Genomic DNA, 13,858 nt, shown 5'->3' with positions numbered 1-13,858 from the left:
CCCTTTGATCAAACGTAGAAAATAGCACTAGGGATTTCCTTATCTCAAGAGAGGATAGGATACTCAGGAAGTTTATTCTATTCTGTGTTGGCCGTATAGAGTTTGCAGCAATGCGACTTTAGACACATCAACACATACCCACCTTAGATTCTGTTGACAAATTAGAAGCAATGGCTTCTTGTATGGCTTCTTGTGTCTTTGCCCTTTCCAATTTCTTTTCAATAGTGCTACAAAAGGGCTACCATCTCTTGTTTAACCTCTTCAGGGGCTTTTGGACATCCCTTGGCATTGTGATAAGGAATGCTTGCAAGATGATATTTGAGGTGATTGATGCCTCCACTAAAATTCTTTGTGCACTAGTTACAAAAAACACTCCCTTGTATTGGTCCCATTATGCCATATTTCCAAGTGGGGTCATAGCCACTAGGGGGTTGTGAACCAAATTAGAAATACTGAGAGGGGGGTGGAGGGTGAATCAGTATTTCAAAAACTTTAATATAGATAAAAACAAATCAACAAAGCTAAACCAATAAACACTAAGAGAACACAAGATTTATCTCGTGGAAAACTCTTTTGGGTAAAAAACCATGGCATCAAAAGCTTTCATAAAATCAATGGGCACCAACCCAAGTACAACAATGAGCTACAACTCACATAAAGAGCACCAACTCTAAACAAAAGAGGCACCAACCTCATAAAGAGCTCCAACTCTATCAATAACACAGAGGCTTCAACCTCTTAATAGAAGAAATAAAATTGAACTTATAACCTCTCAGACTTCAGACTTTAACATATATATCAGACTGTAAATTTCTTGTAAAATTGAGAGGAATGTATCACAAACACCCTTTTTTTTCAAAAAAGTTTCGAAAAATTACAAACATTACAAAAAGAATAGTTACAAAACAAAGCCAACTGATCATGAAGACAAGTAGCAGCCTTGACATCCATTGACACGTCTGCATAAGACACAAATGACAAAGATTGCAAAACAGAGCCAAGCCAACCGATCATGAAGACAAGTGACAACCTTTACATCCATTGACACATCTGCATAACAGGCAAACAACAGAGACTGCTTTGCAAACCACGTAGCAGCAAGCAAACTGCACATACATTGACATCAATGACAAGCAGATCAACAATCTCCTTCTTTGTCATTGATGGCAACCCAAACAAAACCAGTAGACCAGTTTTGAAACAAATTGAAGCTCCCCTTGTCTCACTACTCCTTTGACATCAATGACTAAGCCAAAACTACATATCTGAACCAAAATGCATACCTGAATCGGGGCATGAAATGTAGCAATAGATACTCTTCCTGAGACCAATCTGCACTTTAATGAGGAAGTGAAATCACTCCTAGTTTCTTCCTCAAAAAATTCAAATGTCCTCTTGGGTAATGGCTTGGTAAACACATGGATCTAGTTTGCTTACCCATTTGGCAACCCTTGCAAACAATATCTGCTCGTTTTTCAAGTTGTGGTATGTCTCTAACAACTTCTTGCTGATTTGTACCAAATTGTCAAAGTTCATATGCCCCAATCTTCTATGCCATAACCAAGTTTCTTCTAACTGACTTAAACAACACTTTTCACCATTAGTATCATCAAGATTATACAAATTATTTGCTTTTCACATTTACCAATGATATATAATAGTCTAAATTGAAAACTAGATCATACCCTTGATCACATAACTGACTAACACTCAAAAGATTGTGTTTCAAACCTTTAACATACAAGACATTTTCAAACTTGGTTTCCTCATCGTTTAAAACAAGAGTACCTTTACCCGCAACTCTTGCTGAAGAGTTACCTGCAAATCTTAATTTGCCTCCATTCATTCTTTTAAGATTAAAAAAATTACTCTTATCTCCAGTCATATGTCTGGAACAACTATTATCAACATACCAAATATCTTTCTCATTTTGTGCAAGAAGTGCAGTTTGTACAACCAAGGACATTTCTATACCTTGCTTTTCCTTCTTCCTCCATACTTTAGTGTTCTCCTTCTCTTTTCCTTTTTGCTTCATCCTTCTTAGCAATATCTGTCAAGCCACTTTTACACACTCTTGCCGTATGACCAAAGTTGTTGCATTTATAACAAATGATATTATAATTTCTAAAAGGTGCAAAAGAATTTCTGTTTGCAAAACTGAAATCTCTCCTAGAAAACACCCTACAATTTATGGTCTTGTGACCAAAATAATTACAAGTAATACAATAACCATAGAAGTAGGAGTTGTTAAACCTACCCATGTGTGGTTGTCCAACAGTAGGATGCCTTTTGAAGGCACCATTCTTGTTCTTAAAGAAATATTTTTTTGCGTGATCAGCATTGGACTTTTGCTGTTCGCTTTTAGAGAACTTTGAACATTGACCTTCTTCTAGGCCCACTCCACTTTTATCAAGAGACTGTTTCTGAGAATTTAGCAAGCCATCCAAAGACATAGTACACTTTTGAAAGATGTTTTCTTGATTCAACAACTTTGGAGATTTATCTAGCCTTCTGAAAGAAACAACTTCAACTTCGAGCTTTTCACAATTTTGTTCTTTATCTTTAAGCTCCTTTCTAAGACACTCTTCAATTTTCTTAGCTTCTGCAAGTTTAACATTCAGATCAGCAATCAACTTTTCAGCAGTCTCTAAAGCAAAAGATATTTCAGAATTCTTGTTGCTTTCCTCTTGTAACAACAACTTTAAGTTCTGTTTTTTCTTTCTCAATTTTTTGATTTCATTAAGTGCACTGATAAGTTCTTGCTCAAGATCAATTTCAACCTCTTCTTCATCAAATTAATCATCTTCTTTTTGATTTTTAGTCACAGTCTCTTCTAATGCCATGAATAGAACTTCATCATTCAAGTACTCTTCTTCACTTTCGACTAAAGAACAACTCTCTTCTTTGGAATAGAAGCTTCTCTTGAAATTACGTGACTTCTTTCCTTTCTTTACAAACATTTTATTCTTATATTTAAGCTCCTTCTCACTCCTGCTATCTTCTACTTTCTCATATGGACATTTTGATGCGGTGTCCTATCTTTCCATAGTTGAAGCATATTAAGGGTAGCTTGCCTTTATATTTATCAGAGCCTCTTTTTAACTTTCTCTCAAAATGAGCTGCTTCACAATCTGATTTCTCTTTTGTACTATTACTAGCTACATGTCCCTTGTATTTGCTTTTCTTTGAAGCTTTGAACGCAGTTTCTTTCTTTGAATAAGACTCAACATTTGTTTGCATTTCATATGCTGTTAGGATACCATGCAACTTGTCTACTGTCATCTTATCTAGATCAGCCATTTCTTCAATGGCTGAAACTTTAGCATCAAACCTAAGAGGAAGTGATCTTAATATTTTTGGAACAACTGTCTTATTGTCAATCTTTTCTCCTAAGCCCTTTAGAGAGTTTACAATTTCATCAACTCTCAGGAAATAAGCTGCAATACTTTCTTCCTCATTCATTTGAAGACTTTCAAACAACATTCTATGAGTTTGAAGCTTTGCATTCTTAACTTTCTCATCTCCTTCGTATGCATTATGAAGTTTCTCCCACATAACTTGTGCTGATTCACACTACATGATTTTTACAAACTTGGATTCAGATAAGCCACATAATATTGTATTCATGGCTTTAGCATTACTTTCAAAGGCCTTCTTTCCATTAGCATTTGGAGGTGGATTAGAAGGAGGTGTGTAACCTTTAACAACACTCATCCAAACATCAAACCCAAGAGACATTATGTAAGTCTTCATACGAACACTCCAAAAGGCAAAATTAGACCCATCAAACAGAGGAGCTTTGTTGGTTGTGTGAATGTTATTCAAATTTATGTTCAAATCTGAAGTTGTAAGATTTTAGATACTCTTTTACTGTTTTATTGACTGTTCCTTCTTATATTGCAGATTGCTGTAGACGACATTTATTGATTTCAATGATCGCTGCAGCATTCCTCACGGCATATACATATATGTGATGCCCAACGATCAAGGCATGCCTTGACCGGACATGTCTCTTGACATGCCCGATCAAGACATGTCTTGATCGGTTCACAAGCACCGATTCATTAAGATGTTTACCGATAACTATCGGTTCAAATCAAATGCTATTTAATATTAACCGATAACAAATCGGTATGTTTCGAATGCTATTTTATTATTATAACAACCGATAACAAATCGGTATGATGCAAGTGTAATACGATAACTATGACCATATTTCATATGTTGTGGTGTGATTATAATTAAATAGATCGGATTTATGATATCTATCATAGTTATCATATGATAACAATCGGTGCTATCATATGATAACTATGATAGATATCATAAATCCGATCTGTTTAATTATAATCACACCACAACATATGAAATATGGTCATAGCACGATCAATGATATTTGGTAATGATGTCCAAGTGTCGAAATGTGCAATCCGATGCTTAGACTGTGAAATGCATATAAAGATGATTATAACAAGTTTATTCACTCAATCATGAAGTCTACCATTAGCTTGTAGTTACATCGATAAGGTAGATGATTGAATGAGAGATAAATGAATTCTCTCATTCAATCATTTATCTTACCGAAGCTACTTAGTTTCAACACTCCCTCTTAGCTAGGGAAGATAACTGGAGACCTACGTAAACATTGAAATAAGCATCACATTTCTCATAATAGAATGTATTACATGACCTCGTAATAAAAGGATCATATCACATATGCTCATGACATGATGTATCACATAATAAGTGACACAAGAATATATCACATCATCTCATGATATATATATCACATAACATGTGATATCAGTATCGCATAACACGCGATACCTTGGATATAAAATACTTGAGAATGTTGAATTCCCTTATATCCAGGTTATGGTATGTGCACTGACATTACGTCACATAATGTCTACCATAACATATTATGGCACATCCACGAGTTAGGATGATATCAAGTCAGCATGATATCAACATTACAAGATCGTCACCTTATAATGTTTAATACAAGTGTTCATTGTCTAAAAGATCGTCACCTTTTAGAAATGTAGACAGTGGGTGGAGCCCATAAAGTCATAACATGACAAAAGAAGTTTACACATTAGACATCTGATATATTAGTACATACTACAAAACAAATTACAACTCAATCATACCAAGACCTTTCCTGAAGTGTTCAACTTTCACTCTGGATAGAGGTTTGGTAAGTATGTCTGTTGTCTGGTCTCCTGTACTGATATATTGTAACTGAATTACATTCCTGTCTACCATATCTCTCACATAGTGATAAGGAATCTCTATGTGTTTGGATCTATCATGAAATACAGGATTCACAAAGAGTTTTATACAACTTTGATTATCACAATGAATTATGGTAGGTTTTAGTGGCTTACCGAATAATCCCACAAGTAGTTTCCTGAACCATACTGCTTCTCTTGCAGCCATGGAGGTTGCGATATATTCGGCCTCTGTAGAACTTTGAGCTATTGATGATTGTTTCCTGCTAATCCAAGATATCATGACTGAACCCAAACTGAAGCAGCACCTTGAAGTGCTTTTCCTGTCAGTCACACTTCTAGCCCAATCCAAATCAGTGAACCCATGAAGATCCAAATCAAATTTCTCTTACTTGAGTACATAGTTAAGAGTACCTTGAAGGTATCTCATAATATGTTTCACAACCATAAGATGTATCTCCTTAGGTTCACACATGAACTGGCTCAAGGCATTTATTGGATAACAGATATCATGTCTAGTATTGACTAGGTACATCAACGATCCAATCGTCTGTTTGTAGAGAGTAGGATCTACCAATGGGGAGTCTGCTGTTGCCTCCTTTAGTTTGTGAAGATTTGTTTCCATAGGAGAAGTCTTGGGTCTGTAGTTCATCATACCAAATCTCTTCAATATGTCTAAGGTGTACTTTCCTTGATTAAGTACAATATTGTCAGAGTTTTGCCAAACTTCCAATCCAAGGAAGTAATGTAGAAGGCCTAAATCCTTCATATCAAACTCCTCAAGGTCTTTCTTACATTGGCCAATAAGGTGATCTTCTCTTGTAATTAAAAGATCATCAACATACAAGATTAATATCAACATATCACCTTTGACTTCCTTGAAGTATAGATTTGGATCTGCATCATTCTTTGAGAATCTCAATCCCATGAGATGGCTGTCAATTCTTTCATACTAGGCCCTAGGGGCTTGTTTTAGTCCATATAGGGCTTTCTTTAATCTGCACACATGTGATTCTGCATTGTGGATCTCAAACCCTTCTGGCTGTTCTAAGTAGACTTCCTCCTCAATTTTCCCATTCAGAAAACAGTTTTTACATCCATTTGATGGACTTTCCAACCTTTGGCTGCTGCAATGGCCAGTACTACTCTGACTGAGGTGTATCTAGCAACTGGAGCAAATGTCTCATCATAGTCTATTCCCTCTTTCTGTGAGAACCCCTTGGCTACAAATCTGGCTTTATGTTTCTCTATGCTACCATCTGCATCATGTTTGATTTTGAATAGCCACTTGGATGAAACAACAGATTTTCCTTTTGGCTTGGGAACAATTTCCCAAACATCATTGTTTAAAATGGATTTATATTCCTTAGACATGGCATCTTTCCAAACTTGATGTTTAAGAGCTTCTGATACATTAGCGGGTTTTGATTTGGAGAGATCATTCATTAGGGCTACATAGCTAGTAAATCTTTGGGGCCTCTTACTTTCTCTAAAAGTCCCTGAAGGAGCTGCAAAGTCCCTTGCATCTTCCATTGTTTTGTGAGCCCATAGAGGTTTTTTTCTTAGGGATTTCTTGGGGAGGGATCTGTACTTCATTTTCTTCTGTACACTCCCTCTGAATCTCAGGAGTGGGATCCTCTTTTAGGTCTGAAGATGGAGCATAGATTTCTGACTCAATAGAGTATTTAGCTCTTTTCAAGGCTATGTCTTCTTCAAATATTACATCTTTACTAAGCTCAATATTGCTATGTCCAGGCACAAATATTTTGGAGGCTTTAGAGGTTTCACTATATCCAACAAAGATTCCTTTTCTTCTAGAGGGTTCTAGTTTTGTTCTTTTCTCTTTAGGTATATGAAAGTAAACAGGGCATCCAAATATCCTAAAGTGAGTGATATCGAGCTTTATCCCTGTGAAAACTTCTTCAAGAGTTTTATCTTCAATGTGGGAGTGAGGACATCTATTTTGTATGTATACAACAGTGTTGGAGGCTTCTACCCAAAGACGAGTTTCTAAGTTTTGATCAAGAAGCATGGCTTTGGCTGCTTCTACAATGGCTCTATTTTTCCTCTCAGCAACCCCATTTTGTTGGGGGTTGTAAGGAACAGTGAACTCCCTCTTAATCCCAGCTTCTTTACAAAATTCCCTAAAAATGTTTGAGGTATATTCCCTCCCATTATCAGCCCTTAGGATTTTTATTTTCTTTCCGGAAGAGTTTTTAGAAAGAGATTTGAATTCCTTAAATCTCTTAAGGATCTCTTCAGATTCTTTGCGTTTAAGAAAGTAGATCTAGGTCTTCCTGGAGAAGTCATCAATGAATATTGCATAATAAAGGAACCCTCCTAATGATGGTACAAACATTGGCCCACATAGGTCAGAGTGAACTAGTTCTAAAACATTGCTTGTTTTCCTAGAACTATTCTGAAAGGAACTCTTAGTATTTTTGCCTAGGGCACACCCCTTACATGGTATCAGAGCCAAGTTGATCGAACCTAAGGCATTCAAATTTGAGAAGTTCAAATCGAGGATATAAACATCACATTTCCCATGGCTAATGCTATCAGATTTGAGGATAGACTTGAAGGAGGCGATAATTTCTCTGATACCATGTGAATGTTATTCAAATTTATGTTCAAATCTGAAGTTGTAAGATTTTAGATATTCTTTTACTGTTTTATTGACTGTTCCTTCTTATATTGCAGATTGCTGTAGACGACATTTATTGATTTCAATGATCGCTGCAACATTCCTCATGGCATATACATATATGTGATGCCCAACGATCAAGGCATGCCTTGACCGGACATGTCTCTTGACATGCCCGATCAAGACATGTCTTGATCGGTTCACAAGCACCGATTCATTAAGATGTTTACCGATAACTATCGGTTCAAATCAAATGCTATTTAATATTAACAGATAACAAATCGGTATGCTTCGAATGCTATTTTATTATTATAACAAACGATAACAAATCGGTATGATGCAAGTGTAATACGATAACTATTATAGTTATCATATGATAACATCAATCAGTGCTATCATATGATAACTATGATAGATATCATAAATCCGATCTGTTTAATTATAATCACACCACAGTATATGAAATATGGTCATAGCATGATTGATGATATTTGGTAATGATATTCAAGTGTCGAAATGTGCAATCCAATGCTTGGACTATGAAATGCATATAAAGATGATTATAACAAGTTTATTCACTCAATCATGAAGTCTACCATTAGCTTGTAGTTACATCGATAAGGTAGATGATTGAATGAGAGATAAATGAAGTCTCTCATTCCATCATTTATCTTACCGAAGCTACTTAGTTTCAACAGGTTGCTAGACCTTCAAGGGCTCTCATCTTACACTACAAGGAATTGACCTTCAGGGTTTTAAGCTTTAAAAAGGTGGTGTTAGGCTTTGATACCAATTGTGAACCAAATCATAAATACTGAGAGGGGAGGGGGGGGAGGGGAGTGAATCAGTATTTCAAAAACTTAAGTATAGATAAAAACAATTTAATAGAGTTAAACCAATAAACACTAAGAGAACACAAGATTTATCTCGTGGAAAGTCCTTTCGAGTAAAAAATCACTGCATCAAAAGCTTTTATAAAATCAAATGGGCACCAACCCAAGTACAACAATTAGCCGCAACTCACATAAAGAGCACCAACTCTGAACAAAAGAGGCACCGACCTCATAAAGAGCTCCAACTCTATCAATAACACAGAGGCTCCAACCTCTTAATAGAAGAAATAAAATTGAACTTATAACCTCTCACACTTCAGACTTTAACATATATATCAGACTTTAAATTTCTTGTAAAACCAAGGAATGTATCACAAACACCCCTTTCTCTCCAAAACTTTCGAAAAATTACATTGAAGTCACCTATGATATCATCAATATAGATTGAGTAAGATTTCAGAACATGAGTTTTGGATTTGTCGCCTTGCCATCTGATATTCTTGCATGTGTATCTCAGTATATCATCTTCATGCAAAATCTGCAACAAAAACCTTGCATGTTATTCTTCAAGAAAAAAGACTCTGCGTTATATTCTACTCTGCAATTTAGGGAGAACTGTAAAAAAAAAGTCCTCACGTCAATATTCACACTTTAAAAAATCTTCTCTCAAGCTCATATCCCCACACCTCTCACACACAAAATGAATCAGATTTTTTACTTATCAAAAACTCCAACCTTCCAACAATCAAGCTCTAACTTCATCTGGAGAATACTTCAGAGAAAAAATGTATTTCTCAGATTGGTAACCTCTTATGCACAGTCCATAAGTTAATCATTTAAACTCTGCACAAACTGAAACTGCTTCTGTACACACAAGAAATATGAAACTGCTTTTGCACACCCAGAAAATGATCAACAAACAGGCACAGCTGTCAGATTTGAAGAATAAGTCGAAACAGTCAAGAATATTCTACCAACTTGTGCAAACTTCTTACCAACCGCCAAAAATTCTCTGTGAATGTCAGTAAACCGCCAAAGACAAAAAGAACAGTTACAAAACAAAGCCAACCTATCGTGAAGACAAGTAGCAGCCTTGACATCCACTGACACGTTTGCATAACACGCAAACGACAGAGATTGCAAAACAAAGCCAAGCCAACTGATCATGAAGAAAAGTGACAGCCTTGACATCCACTGACACATCTGCATAACACACAAACAGCAGAGACTGCTCTGCAAACCACGTGGCAGCAAGCAAACTGCACATACGTTGACATCAATGACAAGAAGATCAACAGGGGTTTCCTTCCAGCAGACTGACTTGCACTTGTTGAGTCTGAACCAGATGCAGAGATGGATGTTATTATGATGTTTATTAACATACAATATCGATAACAACACAAAAATACCATTAGCATAGAGCTAAAGCTGTACATAATCATAAATTTGCATGAGAACAGTAATAGCAGTGAGTGTGACAGTATAAGTATAACAGACACATCAATAAATTTAAGGGCCTAAACTTTATTAATAAGATGCCAGTTGAACCTGTGGACCTGTTTGTCGTGTTGTCAAATAGAATCAATTCAATTCAATCTTTTAAAATGCAAAAATAATTAGAAACATTACAAATTTAAATTCCTAGAAAAAGATAAAAAAAGATACTAGCTTGTAGATCTGAAATTTTTGAAATTTCTTTTTCTAATCACCTGAAAAATCTTCACAATATGCTATAAAATTGTGCTTGCTGCTATTTGTTTAATGGGAGGTTGAATTGAAGGTTTTAAAAGCAAAAAATTGCGTAAAAAAACGTTTTAATCCATGTTGTACTTGTGTCAGCATGTTTTTTCTTGTATGAGTGAGGAGGTTGGACTCGTTGAGTTTTTGCAAGTGCTTACCGAAAAACTCATTATCCTTTTGTTTGCAACCCATCCCTAGAGACTTGCGAGTTAACCCTGCAACTACTTGTGGAGTTTAAAAAACCACGAGTACTTGGCAACTTGGCGAGTACTTGCAGGGTTTGTGAACTATGATTTCATGTGCTCGTTTCCTATTTAAAAAGACTTGAATATCAATATTGATAACTATCTCCCATAGCAGTCTAGTAATATTTTTTTAGCAAAATATTGACAAAATGGAATGAAGTTGCATTTATAGAAAATAAAAGTAGGAGAAGAGGATGACAACTCATTGTCCAAGAAGCATAACTCCCAAGGAATAAGGTGACACCTCACTCTCTAAAAAGAGGTGCAATTCCTTAATAAGAGTATGCCACTTCATACCCCAGAAGGGAAAAGCATAACTAAAGCTAAGTGAACAAATTACCTCAGTAATCTTAACCTACAGTGTAATAAATGCATAACCACACCAGCAACTTGTGTAGAGGTATGCATATCATAATCTTGATGCATTCAAAATGCTTGTTTTCACTAGTCATATTTGTAGCTTCTGATAATTTATGTATCCATAGTTCTCCCTTTTTTTCCTGCCACACATTATGCAAGAGGGCTAATGCTTGTTCTTGATAACTTCCATGTCTTATCTTTGAATTTTTAGATTCATATATAGTAGTATATTTTGATGTTGTTCTGCCACAGGTTCTAGGTGACATGCCACGTAAACGTTTTGAATTTACTCGAAAAGTTGAAGTATTAGAGCCACTTGACATTGCACCAGGAGTGACTGTCCTGGATGCCCTCAAACGAGTTCTTCAACTTCCATCTGTCTGTTCAAAACGTTTCTTAACAACCAAGGTATGCTTTTAAGATGTTTAAGAAATCATGTTTCACTAACAATTCTCATGTTGAAACCTCGAAATTTTGAAAAACATGTATTGTCTATTGTTGTATGCTTCCAATCTAACCACACTCTTAAATATTTATGTCTGCCTTGCAGGTTGATCGCTGTGTCACAGGTCTTGTTGTACAGCAGCAGACAGTGGGGCCTTTGCAGCTTCCTCTTGCGGATGTTGCTGTTATTGCTCAGGTTGGTTTTATAATCCTGCGGATTTTTAGACTTCCAGTAATATTTTCCCAAATGTAAATGAGAGTTTTCTTTCGCCTAGCTTGTTTTCAAGGAAGCGTTCTGGTCAAGGCCTACCTTGCCACATTTTATGTCTCTAGTCTTTTTCAACCTTAACTATTGGCTTATTCAACATTCTTGTAATGTTTGAAGTACACATATATTTACAAATTACATGTTTAATTTTTAACATTTTAGATACTCGTTTGACAACATGACATGGTTGTTATTTTTGCAGTCATATACAGGTATAACAGGAGGTGCCTGTTCCATTGGAGAGCAGCCAATAAAGGTTGTTCATTTTAACATTCATTTAATGTCAAATTTCATTCATGTACATTCTAAATAACCTAAATTTCTCCTTGTACATTCTAAATAACCTAAATTTCTCCTTATATGTGTAGGGTTTAATAAATCCAAAGGCAATGGCAAGGCTAGCTATTGGGGAGGCTCTTACAAATCTTGTTTTTGCTAAGGTGAATATGCTACATTGGATTTTGGATTTCTGCATTCTATCAGTCATTCTTTGTGAAGTGAATGGAGATTTAGAGATTTTGGCATTTTGTTCACTTCTAAGAAGTTTATGTTACCATCTGCAGGTTACATCACTGAAAGATGTTAAAGCAAGCGGAAATTGGATGTATGCAGCCAAGCTTGATGGAGAAGGAGCAGACATGTATGATGCAGCTATTGCTCTTCGTGATGTAATGATAAAACTTGGAATAGCTATTGATGGTGGTAAAGATAGTCTTTCTATGGCTGCACAAGCATCAGGAGAAACCGTGAAAGCTCCTGGCAATCTGGTCATCAGTGCTTATGTGACTTGTCCAGATATTTCTAAGACTGTAACACCAGACTTGAAGGTGAAATTAATGTTGGTTTTCGTACACTTCCATGAAAGTAAATTCCTACTCAGTAAATATGATTTGATAATTTTTTCCATTGTTTTGTAGCTGGGAGATGATGGTGTTTTGCTGCACATTGATTTGGCAAAAGGAAAGCGTCGTTTGGGAGGTTCTGCACTTGCACATGTTTTTGGTCAGGTATTTACAAAGAGCTTTTCTGCATGGTTGGGAATTGCTAGGCTGTCAGTTTATTAGTGAATAGAAAGCATGAAAAATAACTTTTTTTGATGTTTAATTTAATCTTAAGTTTTTTTTGTTGTTTTTTTTCTCTTAAACCGTAATTGGCCTGTGCTGCAATCTCTCATGAAAAATGTATGGTGTTTCTCTAAAGTTCTGTCACTGAGAGGTTACCATTCTCCCAATCTTAAAGTCAGGGGTTGTACCTGGCTCTTTCTGCTTGGCTTTTTCTTTAGGTTTCAAATCTGGAGCATTTTTATATTCAATGCCCAAGCTTATAGTGAGTTGTTTAGATTATACCCCAGAAAACCTCAATTATATTGCTTCCAGTCCTGTTTTCATAAGTTGTGCTGTACCCATCGCCAGCTTCTTATACCTTCACCTGGACCCTGTGGAGGTACCTTTGACAAATACAGAAGTTTCTGGTTCCTTGGCAAGGACATTCCCAGTCAAATTTCCAATTTTTGGAGTGTTTGTAGGCTAGAAATTGGTTTCAGAAAGTTTAGAAAGGGATTCCAGGATTTGTAGCTAAAGTGCAACTAGAGACATATTCATCCACTTTAACACTTCAATTAAAAAATGCATAGGTCATGTAAGATGGCAATTCACAGGTTTGATGCCTTCACATTGTGTCTAGATATAAATTTACTTGTGTTTAAGAAATCTATATTCATTTATTGTAAATGCTAATTTTATTTTTTTTCAACACAGATAGGTGACATTTGCCCAGATCTTGATGATGTTTCATATCTAGAGAGAGTCTTCAATATGGGCCAAGTAAGGATATTACCATCATCCACCTTTTTGTTAACTGAAAATGATTTAGTGACTAATCCTGGTGATATTGTTTCTAGGAACTGCTCAGCAAAAATCTTGTCTCAGCTGGTCATGACATTAGTGATGGTGGTATCGTTGTATCCTTGCTAGAGATGGCATTTGCAGGAAACTGTGGTATCAAAGTTGATTTAAGCTCAAAAAATGCTGGTATATTTGAAGTGCTATTTTCTGAAGAACTTGGCCTTGTGCTTGAGGTAAGCAAGAGCA

The 13,858-nt window shown here is 36.0% G+C and overlaps 1 protein-coding gene across 2 annotated transcripts in view; it reads left to right on the top strand.

The window, feature by feature from the left end:
* LOC131031299 (probable phosphoribosylformylglycinamidine synthase, chloroplastic/mitochondrial) overlaps positions 1–13,858 on the top strand; it is a 184,463-nt gene that overhangs the window by 168,967 nt on the left and 1,638 nt on the right. For both annotated transcript variants that reach the window (XM_057962383.2, XM_057962384.2), the window contains 8 exons: positions 11,309–11,464; positions 11,607–11,696; positions 11,971–12,024; positions 12,137–12,208; positions 12,332–12,595; positions 12,686–12,775; positions 13,526–13,591; positions 13,669–13,845. In XM_057962383.2, coding sequence (XP_057818366.2) covers positions 11,309–11,464; positions 11,607–11,696; positions 11,971–12,024; positions 12,137–12,208; positions 12,332–12,595; positions 12,686–12,775; positions 13,526–13,591; positions 13,669–13,845 — 969 coding nt within the window. The remainder of the gene's footprint in view (positions 1–11,308; positions 11,465–11,606; positions 11,697–11,970; positions 12,025–12,136; positions 12,209–12,331; positions 12,596–12,685; positions 12,776–13,525; positions 13,592–13,668; positions 13,846–13,858) is intronic.

This window comes from Cryptomeria japonica, chromosome 5, assembly GCF_030272615.1.
Source record: "Cryptomeria japonica chromosome 5, Sugi_1.0, whole genome shotgun sequence".
In the NCBI taxonomy this organism is placed as follows: Eukaryota; Viridiplantae; Streptophyta; class Pinopsida; order Cupressales; family Cupressaceae; genus Cryptomeria; species Cryptomeria japonica.
The sequence above is the reverse complement of the archived record's forward strand: the minus strand, read 5'-3'. Positions and strand labels throughout refer to the sequence as shown.